The sequence below is a fragment of the Lithobates pipiens genome, unplaced genomic scaffold, assembly GCF_037356315.1.
Source record: "Lithobates pipiens isolate NorthernLeopardFrog02 unplaced genomic scaffold, aLitPip1_a1.2 Scaffold_8, whole genome shotgun sequence".
Classification (NCBI taxonomy): domain Eukaryota; kingdom Metazoa; phylum Chordata; class Amphibia; order Anura; family Ranidae; genus Lithobates; species Lithobates pipiens.
In genome coordinates this window covers 550,882,699-550,894,759 of record NW_027507903.1, presented here as the reverse complement: position 1 = coordinate 550,894,759, position 12,061 = coordinate 550,882,699, and the positions used below count along the sequence as shown (strand labels likewise).

The window sequence follows — 12,061 nt, the reverse complement described above, 5'->3', positions numbered from 1 at the left end:
CGTGTGTACAGGACATAAGTCTGGGCTCTGACTAGGCCATGTAAGGAAAATCAACTTTTTCTCTGTATTGAATTTCTGACAGACGTATTGTTTTAGTGTTGAGGCAACAGAATAAAATTTTAGTCTCATCTGACCATAACACCTTTTTCCATGTGGCCTCAGAATCTTCGAGGTGCGTTTTTGGCTAAACTCAGTCATGACTGCATGTGGCCTCTCCCATACAATCCACATTTGTGGAAAATTTGTCACATGCAAACAATGACCACTCTTTGCCATAAATTCTTGCAACTGCTTCAGAGTTGCTGTAGACCTCTTGGTAAACGCTCTGTCCAGTTTCCTCCTGGCTCTTTCATCCACTTTGGAGTGACTTCATGATCCAAGGGGGCTCTGTTGTTTTTTTTTGGGGGTTTTTTTTTAAGACCCCCCCCCCCACATTATGGCAGACTTTCCTGTCATATGGTGTCTTCTAGCGCAGCACTGAGACCGATCTGGTGGGCCCCCTGCGCTGCCACCTTTGCCCAGTCTTCCATCCGGGTCCTGTGCCTTTGGCCACCTAATAGACCAGGCCACAGTGATGCTCTCCCACGCGTGCGTACAGGAGTCTCATATAGCCGCGGCATGGATTAGGGCCATAAATGTTTGCTGAGCTGCTCATGCGCAGCTTGGTGAGCATGACAGCTGATCGGCAGAAGGATGCCTTTATGGCAATCGGGTCTCTTCTGTCATAAATACCCTGCCTGTCAGCCATTTGATTACACGTCCACTGTACTTCCACTTCAATAGACTTCACTGGGCTTCTAGGCATGAATAAAGCCTTTTAAACGTATTTGTATCCATCTCCTGACTCTCCTTGACTTTTGTCATTGATACAGATTTCAACTAAATAAATTGAACTGAATCAAACTGGTTAATGGTGCTTTCTTTTTTGATAGTGTGGTTTCACTATCTGAACGCCTCTTTTTGCATCTCCTGACTTTTACGTGTCCACAACTTTTATAATGGAATTTTTTTGACAGTGCCTTGCCACCTATAGTTGGTTTGCTTCAGTTGCACTACCGGGGACCGAAATGCTCCAGGAAAGCACTTTTCATGCTGAGCTAATCAAAATGACCACAGCTGATCACAGTTGAAAGTCAGATGGCTGTGTGTGCAATATAGAAGGTGATTTAGCTTCACCTGATTGAGTTTACAAGTCATTTTTAGGAGGAGGTGATCCTTTGTTTTCTGCTGGAGTCCCCAGAAAATATCAGATCAAGAAAGGATCACCCTATTATGCTGCGTAAACACACAATCGGACTATTCGGCGGACTTGGTCCGGCAGAAAATTCGCCCATGTGTGGGCTCTGGCAGACTTTTTCTTCCCAAAAGTCCGGGGGACATAGAAGTCTTGACTCAAAATTGGCCGCCGGACTCGGCAGTCCGGCAGACAGTCCGCCCATCTGTGAACGGACTTGCCCACACACGGAGAAAAGTCTGTTCATTTTGAACGTGACTCCAGGTAGATGGGACTAGCGAAGGAAGTTAATGTCATCGCCTCCATCAGCGAGATTGACACCTCGCTAGCCCCGTTGCCTGATATGGATTTAAAGGGGAACCCCTACGCTGAAAAAATGGCGTGGGGGTCCCCCCAAAGTCCATAGCAGACCCTTATTCGAGCACTCAGCCCGGCCGGTCAGGAAAGGGGATGGGGACGAGCGAGTGCGCCCCCCCCCCCCAACCCAAAGCACCTTGTGCCCATGTTGATGAGGACAAGGGCCTTTTTCCTGACAACCCTGGCCGTTGGTTGTCGGGGACTGCGGGCGGGGGGGCTTATCGGAATCCGGGAGCCCCCTTTAGTAAGGGGGCCCCCAGGGCCCGGCCCCCCACCTTATGTGAATGAGTATGGGGTACAATGTAACCCTGTAACCCAAAAAAATACAGCGCTATTCTTCAATGAAATATTGATAAATAAAATTGTGTGAAAAAATTCTACCGTGAGTGCAGCAGCAACTTTATAAGTGAGATACCCACAAACCAAATCCTAGTTAATTTTCAAAAAGCTGCGCTAAAATTGATCCAAAAATTATTTGTGAAAAATAAAGTAAAGAGAAACAGTATCAAACAATATTATACCAAACTCTAATTAAAAGAATGTGTATATTAAAAAAATAATCAGAAAAATAGTCCATATCACCATCTACACACAAAAAAATTCATTTCATATAGAAAAATAGATTCTTTTTGATTGTAGTTTCCACCGTGAAACACACCACACCGGTAAAGGAAAAAGGTGTCCTCAAAGATGCAGAAAACTGAATTCCACCACCAATATTACTGCCGCTTACCAGCTAGACTGGTCCCATCACAGAGACCAGATATGGCCACAATAAGAAAGCACTCCTTCTGCGCATGGACCACCAGGAGGATAAAGCTCTGTTCAGACGTTTGGACAGGTCCTACGGCCACACCACTCATTGCCCGGCACATACAGAAACAAGAAGGGTCGCCATAGTGTAGTAAATTCTTACGTTTAATAAATAAATAAAAGGTTGCACTTACATCCAACTGAGAAAACAGTTCGCTGTGTTACAAACAACAATATTGCCGGCCGGCTTCGTAAACGCTGCCCGTTGCTTCAAGTCTTGCTTGCCCCCCGGGCCGTCCGATTGTGAGTGGTATCGACTCCATCACGGCCCGGGTGGGCAAGTATATAGATTTTTTTCTTCAACTTTTGGTCCAACTTATGCCATCATACATTAAGGACACCAGACATGTAATCAATTTATTGTCTGAATTGAAAGTAGGTGCTTCAACCTTTTTGGTTACAGCAGACGTGTCTCCTTTGTACACTATAATTCCGCACGCTATGGGAATTTCTGCAGTAAAATATTTTCTGGAAAGTCTTTCCACTACACCTAAGGTGCAACAATCTTTTATTATGGATCTTTTGGAATACGCAGCTAGCCACAATTATTTTTGGTTTGAACATAATTATTATAGACAGATTCGTGGCGTAGCCATGGGGGCAAAATATGCCCCCAGTTTTGCCAATTTGTTTCTAGCTAAGTGGGAGGAGGACGTCGTCTATAAGGATAGGAGTCCTCACCTGGCCTTTTGGGCTAGGTATATAGACGACGTCCTCCTCCTATGGGATGGGACTGTTCTGGAGCTGGAGGAATTTTTCGGATATTTAAACAATAACGAGAGGGGTATAAAGTTTACATATGAGGCGAGCCAAGAAAAAAAAAAATTTCTGGATCTAACCATCTGTAAAAGTGCTGATACTCTTAAAACCGTCTCTTTTTTTAAGAAGACGGATAGGAATGCGTTTATTCCTAAAGGGAGTTGCCATCATGATGTTTGGTTGGATTCGGTTCCAAAGAGCCAATTTTTAAGAATGAGGCGAAATTGCACTGATTTTACTGACTATAAGTTTCAGGCAGATATTATTAAAAATAGGCTAATTGAAAAGGGATATGAAGTTGAGACATTAAATCAGATAATGCAGCAAATAGGAGAAATCGATCGCTCTACCTTACTAACTGCAGGTCAGAACAACAATAAGAAGGGGAGGGAGAGACCAGTTATACCCTTCATCACTACCTTTTCAACCCAACATTACCTTATCAAAAAACTGCTTCGCAAACATTGGCACTTGCTGGGCAATGACAGGATTATTAAAACTTTCCTACCAGCCAGACCACAGTTGGTTTTCAGGGGAGTTCCTTCGCTTCGGGATATAATTGCCCCAAATGTCGTTGATCCGCCCACTAAGAAGATCTCTTTCTTTCAGAATATGTCTGGGTATCATCAGTGTCGCAGATGTCAAATCTGCGCACTGAACAAAAATAAACAGAGGAAAACTGAATCATTTTTTTCCACGAGTACATCTAGAGAACATAAAATTGAACCGTTCATTACGTGTAGTTCCACAGGGGTGGTGTATCTTTTACAATGTCCCTGTGGTTTTCAATATATAGGCAGGACTAAACGCACCATGCAGGTGCGTTTAGGTGAACATCTAACCAATATACGAAATGGTTTCAGGTTTCATTCAGTGTCAAAACATTATGCTATTCATCATAATCGTAACCCGGCGAACACATTGTTCCTGGGAATAGATAAGTATAGTGCTCACTGGAGGGGAAGCTCTCTGGTGAGAGAATTATCTAGGTTGGAGATGAATTGGATACATAGGGTACGGTGCTATACCCCGTATGGTCTTAATGTAGAAGTGGATGTTAACGCTTTTATTAAAAACAGTTAGCTGGTAATTGAGTGAATGAAATACTGTGAACCCACTGTGAGTTTTTGTTAGGCCCAAGTCAAAGTCTTTTTTGTATATCCTCTTGGATATGCAAATGTAAGTGGGCAAAAAGAATCCCTTTGTTTTTGTGTTTGGTGCTGTTTTGTTGCTGTTTTTTAGGTAGAGGAGGGAATAGCGCAAAATAATAAAAAGCATCTTGAGTTTTTTGAGGTTTTTTTCGTATTAGAACAACGTTTTCTTTTTGGTACCACGAATATGGGGAACCTATATTTTATATGGGTAACTCAAGGTGACCAATAAGAAATACACAAAACATTCTGTACAATAAATTCATTTATGAAAGTTCTTTGAATCAAATATGATATATATATACACTCTATGCGATACTTCCCGTGATGTGTATATTATTGGCTGGTAGTCCTAGAGGTTTTTTTTATTTAGTTAATGATGTTACTCTTCATAATATGATAATTATTTTTAATTTTTAATCTTCAATTTTTATTTTAAATAATTATATTTTTTTGTTCTATTTTTTATATATACCGTATATACTCGAGTATAAGCCGAGATTTTCAGCCTCTTTTTTGAGGCTGAAAGTGCCCCCCTCGGCTTATACTCGAGTCATCGCTGTCTGCCCGCTCGATCAGCGTGTCGAGCAGACAGACAGCGGCCATTCTATTCAAAAGCCGCGCCTCCGGCTCCGCCTTCGCCTGTGATAGGCGGAACACTGAATTTCCCAGCAGCCTGTGTTCCGCCTATCACGGACGTCGTATCATCCTCGTACTACGGACGAGGATGATACGACGTCTGTGATAGGCGGAACACAGGCTGCTGGGAAATTCAGTGTTCCGCCTATCACAGGCGAAGGCGGCGGCGCAGCTTTTGAACTTTACAATGGCCGCCGACGAAGAGGGCACGGGACGGCACGGCACGGGACGGGACGGGACGGGGGCAAGGCAAGGCACGACACGGGACGGATGCAAGGAGGCAAGGCACGGCACGGGACGGAGGCAAGGAGGCAAGGCACGGGACGGAGGCTCGGGACAAAGGTAGGCTGGACACACACACACACACACACACACACACACACACACACACACACACACACACACACACACACACATGGATGGAGACACACACAGGGATGGATGGATGGATGGAGACACACACACACAGGGATGGATGGATGGATGGATGGAGACACACACACACAGGGATGGATGGATGGATGGATGGAGACACACACACACAGGGATGGATGGATGGATGGACACACACACACACAGGGATGGATGGACGGACACACAGGGATGGACGGACACACAGGGATGGACGGACACACAGGGATGGACGGACACACACACAGGGATGGACAGGCATGTCTCACCCTCGGCTTATACACGAGTCAATAAGTTTGCCAGTTTTTTTGGGGGTAAATTGGGGGCCTCGGCTTATATTCGGGTCGGCCTATACTCGAGTATATACGGTACATATTTTTTCTGCAATACATTAAATCTTAATACTGATCTGAATACACCAACCGATATTAAGTATGGTGTACGCTTCTGATATTGAGTCAGAGGTACGGTAATTCTTGCCCTGATTTAATGTCCTTTTTTTCAGATTCAGATATATAAAAAAGAGGAGAAAAAAGATTTTTTATTTAGGATTATTTCTATTCGGTTTTAAATATTCGTTCGTTTTTAAAGGTAAATTGAACTTTTCGTTTAGGTAGGTAATGTAAGCCTTAGGATCTGATCGTTCATAATATAGTGGAAAGTATGTGGAGATAACATTTGCATACCTGCCCATTATGTTACTGTGATCTGCCCTTACTTGACATGGCCTTCAGAAGCTCAGAGTGGGGCGGAACTAATCATTTGTAGTGTTATTTAATGCGGTGAGTCAATGCGCCGCCCGTGCCCCTGGAAGACGTCAGTTGTGACGAAACGGCGTAGGGAGGAGTGGCGTATTGACGTCACCGCGTTCCACGTTGAACCCGGAAGCAACGGGCAGCGTTTACGAAGCCGGCCGGCAATATTGTTGTTTGTAACACAGCGAACTGTTTTCTCAGTTGGATGTAAGTGCAACCTTTTATTTATTTATTAAACGTAAGAATTTACTACACTATGGCGACCCTTCTTGTTTCTGTATGTGCCGGGCAATGAGTGGTGTGGCCGTAGGACCTGTCCAAACGTCTGAACAGAGCTTTATCCTCCTGGTGGTCCATGCGCAGAAGGAGTGCTTTCTTATTGTGGCCATATCTGGTCTCTGTGATGGGACCAGTCTAGCTGGTAAGCGGCAGTAATATTGGTGGTGGAATTCAGTTTTCTGCATCTTTGAGGACACCTTTTTCCTTTACCGGTGTGGTGTGTTTCACGGTGGAAACTACAATCAAAAAGAATCTATTTTTCTATATGAAATGAATTTTTTTGTGTGTAGATGGTGATATGGACTATTTTTTTGATTATTTTTTGAATATACACATTCTTTTAATTAGAGTTTGGTATAATATTAATAGAAAGAAAAAGAACTGCGCTAGCCACAAAATACCCAATATGATTAGGGTATATGAAAGTGCCAGACCCGCACTGTGGGTTTTAGTATCTAGTGTCTCAAAAGACCACCTCCAAGCGTGGTATATACCATATACAGATAAGTGCAATTGAATTCAAAAAACAAAAAATAAATGTGTATCAAATAATGTGAATTCCCCGAGCTCAATATATGTGTATCAAACTCTGTGTATAAACCCCTAAACCATAAAGGTAAGAATATAAAGCATATATATTCACTATTAAGCATAAATGACCTATCGAAAAAATAATAAATCTGTGTTCAAAAACACTCTATGTAATGTCCATACAGTCATATATCAAAAATTGAAAAAATTAAATTAAAATAAAAATAAAAAGTAAATGTCCATATAGTGAATGAACACCAGTGGTACAAAACTTCAAATGAGGTACGGTAGTAAAGAAAAGTTCCAAACGACTAAACTGCAAATACACGAATTGAAAATCTTCTCCAAAGATGTGGTGTGCTTATCCCATCACCGAAATGAATGAATCAGCTCCTTACCAGATCCAGACGACCCCCCATTACAGAGGGTCACCACAAGCTGTAGCAGTCAAAAGGGTGTCCGGATAGCGCCTCCTCCTCAGATGGTCACGAATCTTCCACGCGATGGGGTTATGGCTGTTACTCACTCCCAACTCGACGTGGTATCACATAAGGGAAAACATAGGCTCCAGATAGTGTAAAACCAAATGACTTTAATTCTTAAAAGCGAACGTAAACACTTACATAAAAGACTTTAAAAGCAGGTTCAAAACAAAGACGTGCACCGGCCGGATACACGCCAACGCAAAGACCAACCCGTCCTTCCTGGTTCACAAAGAACGAACACGACTTGGGGTGACGTCGACACGTTCGCACCGCCCTACGCGTTTCGTAATAATTTACGTCGTCCAGGGGCACGGGCGGCGTGCGACGTCACCCCTTTTATAACCATATATTTAACCAAGCCTCACTTTGGGTCAGCGGCCATCTTATTTAACCAAGCCTCACTTTGGGTCAGCGGCCATCTTAGACGTCACAAACATTAGTGATCAAAGGAACGTAGGCCAAGCCTCACTATCACTCACGAACGTCAGATGTACGTATCCGCAACGAACGTCCTATGGTTGCGGGCCAAACCTCGTTTTCATATGAAAATTATAGGATCATAAGCCAAGCCTCGCTTCCAGGTATTGGCCCTATCGGCAGAGTGACATGGCAAATGTCTTCACGTTAAGGTGCGCCTCCTGAACCCCGAAACAGGGTACAGTGTGGATCACCAAAACAGGGGGGTGGAATAAATTAAAAATCAATAAGATAAAAAGGATAATAAAAATGAATTAGAAAAATTGAATAAAGCATCACAAATAGGAACAAGAATGCATCAGAAATTCTACACTTCCCGGTGCATTCATACGGCCATCCGGTCCCATTACGTATGGGCAAAAAGGTGTAGAGGTGCCTCAAAAAATAGTGCGTTTACCCGGTGTATTTATATAGCAATCAAATTAAGTTTAGAAAATGAGATTACTATAGACATGTGTTTCAAGTGCCTTGTTGTCTCGCGTATACCCCAGGGACTATTCTGGAACGCCCCAAATAACGTCGAGGGATAGACCTAACGGTAACCTAAAAGGCCGCCAGACCCAAAGCCAGGCCTATCACACAAGAGTATGTTCTACAGTGATAAACACCAAAGTAAACTGCAAGAAAAAATAATAATGAAAGCAAGTGGTTTTTCACAGTAATTAATACAGTAAAAACGTTGTAGGGAAACATTGCATCAAACGGGTCACCTCATGAATTATTAATGAAGGCATTTACATCGGTGTCCACATTGAGGCCAAACGGAGTATAAGTTTTTAATTTATGAATCCAGGCCATTTCGAGCTTGGATATCTCCCTAACCAAGGACCCTCCCCTCCAGTGGGGTTTGTATTTGTCTAGGCCAACAAATAGGGTACCTGATGGGTCTCTCTTATGTGTCTGGTCGTAATGCCTGGACACAGGGTGTTTGTCAAACCCCCGTCTGATATTGCCAATGTGTTCGTTCACCCTGACCCGAAATGCCCTCTTGGTCCGCCCAATATACTGGAGGCCACAGGGGCACTGTAAAAGGTAAACCACAGCCTCCGAGGAGCAGGTAATAAAGGACTCTATGTCAAATGTCCTAGAGGTGCTAATGGTATAATATTGTTTGATACTGTTTCTCTTTACTTTATTTTTCACAAATAATTTTTGGATCAATTTTAGCGCAGCTTTTTGAAAATTAACTACAATGTAACCCTACCCATTCACCTGGGGGAAAAAAATGTAAATAAAAAACACACAACAGGTTTTTAAAGTACTTTTATTAGTCAACTCCGGGGGTCTTCTGTCTTCGGGGGGTCTTCTCACCGGGCTCCTCCGCTATCTTCTGTTCTTTTACTAGTGGAGGAGCCCGACTTTCTCCTTCGCCGCCTGGGGGTCTTCTTCCAACTTTGGGGGTCTTGTCCCACTCTTCCCTTCTTCTGCCGGGCCTCCGCTTTCTTCTTCCAGCTGTTTTACTAGCGTTGGCCTGGTCCTGTCGCTGTCGCCACCACCTTCTTTCTTCTTCTTCCTCCTTCTCTTTTCTTCTTTCTATGTTGACACGACGCTCTCTGGCCATAATGGCAGGGACACGTCGCACGGCGACTTATATAGGCATAATGGGCGGGGTCACTGGGCTGATGTCACATGGTGATCCCGCCCCTTATGATGTCACAGTCCCGGGGGATGCTGGCACTGTGACTTCATTAGGGGAGGGGTCACCATGTAGTAGCTAAGGACTACAACTCCACCTAACTTCCAGTACCTGTATATCAGTCAAGTTCTGACTGTAAAATGTGCATGTTATGTTGTTCAATCTACTTCAGAGAAAAACGTTCTTACTATTATTTTATCTGTCCATTGCCCTTACATATTTTTTTTTTATTTTTTTTATTCAGGTTGCTTCGTACGTGGTGATAATCGTAGATCCAGATGCCCCAAGCAGAAGCAACCCACAACGCAAATTCTGGAGACATCTCCTGGTCGTTGATGTACCGGTGAGTCAGAGCAAAAAGTAAAATGGGTGCACATTTGCCAGGAATTGTTAATTCACCTGTTTTCCCAACATACTGTATAGCAGACACATTCTCCTTCTGTATCTCTTAATTATTTTTCTATAGAATATAAAAAATGTCCTCTTTTTATAGTGGGCATGCATGTAAGCCATACTCTCATAGGCGTGAGAAGGGGGTGTGCCTGGGCACACCCTAATCACTATGTGCAGTGCTGATCCCCACCCTTCAGTGCCGCTGGCTTCGCTCCTCTCCTCCTGGCTGCTGCAGGGTATGTTTGAGGATGGAGAACAGGGGAAGGGGCTAATGTGTAAATTACTAGCCTTTTTTTTTTTTCTAACTGAACACAGTGAACACCCTCGCTCACTGTGACTGAAGCCTAGTAAACTGTGTTTGAATGTTTCAGATTGTGAATGAACAGGAAGCCACTTGGCACAGAGCACTTCCCGTTCATTTACTGTCCAGTGCAGCTGAGGCTGCAGAGAAAGGCATGTGTTTGAGATTTGGGGTGCACACCCTAATGCAATAGGCTGTGCACACCTATGCATACTCTAAACTTTGAACCACAGAACAGGGATTGCTCTTCAAAGAGCAAAGCACATGTGAACAAGCCCTCGGGAAGGTTTTCCAAAAATCCCCCTCTGCAAGCTTAAATCCTGGGAAAGTACATACCACCGCTCTTCTTAATTCAAATGGCGATGGCCCACCCATTACAGATGCAGATGTAGAGATCCTCTACCATAGAAATTACTGGCCCCTCATCTCCATTCATCCTGCTGCTTTTAGGACAGGCTGAGCCCAGCTAGAGGAGACTGTGCATGCGCACAGTTTAAGGCCGGGTTCACACTGGTACGACGTGACAGTTGTACCACTTTGGATTTGACCTCCGACTTTAATAATCGGGGATCCGACTTTGATCCCCGACAATGCCAGGCACTGTGTCTGGTATGAATCTTTTTAGAGGAAACTCCATGCCAAATAAAAAAAACAAAAAAAAAACGGCATGGGTTCCTCCTCCAAGAGCATATCAGGCCCTTTGATCTGGTGTGGATTTTAAGGGGAATCCCCATGCTGGAAAAACTGCTTGGGGGTCCCCCCAAAATCCATAACAGTCCCTTATCTGAGCACACAGCCCGGCAGGTCAGTGCCCCCCTCCTGAACCGTACCAGGCCGCATGCCCTCAACAAGCACCTTGTCCCCATGATGAGGACAAGGGCCTCTTCCCGACAACCCCGGCCGTTGTTTGTCAAGGTCTGCGGGGGGGCTTATCGGAATCTGGAAGTTCCGATAGCTCAAGCATGCATGCAGGATAGTATGCTCAGCTGAGAAAATCCATCCTCTTCTCCTCCCCTCTTAAAGAATCGTGGATTACTTAAAAAGTATCCCAGGTGTTGAACCTCCTGAAGACTCCTGGGATGTATGCCATAATTTGCCTAGGCAAGAAACAAGGAAGTAACGGAAGAAATGTAAAAAAAAAAGTTTAAAACAAGTAAATATACTTTCCTATCTATGTACTAATGCTAGCAACATTAGGATTACAAATAATCAATGTTGATTGGGAGAGTGAAGTTCTGCATTAAAGAGGAAGTAAACCCTGATGGGTTTACTTCCTCTTTGATTCCCTGCAAAGGCAAAGCATAATGGACTACTATGCATCGCATAGTAGTCCATTATGTGTCACTTACCTGACACAGGAGCCAGCGAAGTCACCGCTGTCCCCTGTAGTCTGGCGCATCCATGTTGTCAGTGGGGTCTTGCAGCTCCGCTGCTGTCATTCGGCGAAGCCGTCACTCCCACGCATGCGCACGGGAGCCGACACGCGCGGCAGCTCCGTTCTTGGAAATGCCGCGCTCAGTGCTCCTGCGCGCCGCTGTCTACGGCGCATGCGCCATAGACAGCGGTGCCTGTCTTCGGGCAAATATCTCCTAAACCGTATAGGTTTAGGAGATATTTCTTGGACCTACAGGTAAGCCTTAATCTAGGCTTACCTGTAGGTCAAAGTGTGTTGTAAGGGTTTACAACCACTTTAAGCAGCCCCGAAAGGGTTACTATGGGGTGTATTCTTGTAATGTACAAATAGCAGGATGGAAGGGGATAGAGGGGCCTGTGGTCTTTGTAAAGAGGCCTTCAATAACTGCATCTGTAGTAGGAGGACGTGCACTATTTACAACAGGAG

General features: G+C 44.2%; 1 protein-coding gene across 1 annotated transcript in view; it reads left to right on the top strand.

Annotated features, from left to right (window-relative positions):
• The window catches only part of PEBP4 (phosphatidylethanolamine binding protein 4), a 135,482-nt gene that overhangs the window by 67,137 nt on the left and 56,284 nt on the right, over window positions 1–12,061 (top strand). The window contains exon 4 of the mRNA XM_077469863.1: window positions 9,772–9,870. Within this exon, the coding sequence (XP_077325989.1) occupies window positions 9,772–9,870 (99 nt within the window). The remainder of the gene's footprint in view (window positions 1–9,771; window positions 9,871–12,061) is intronic.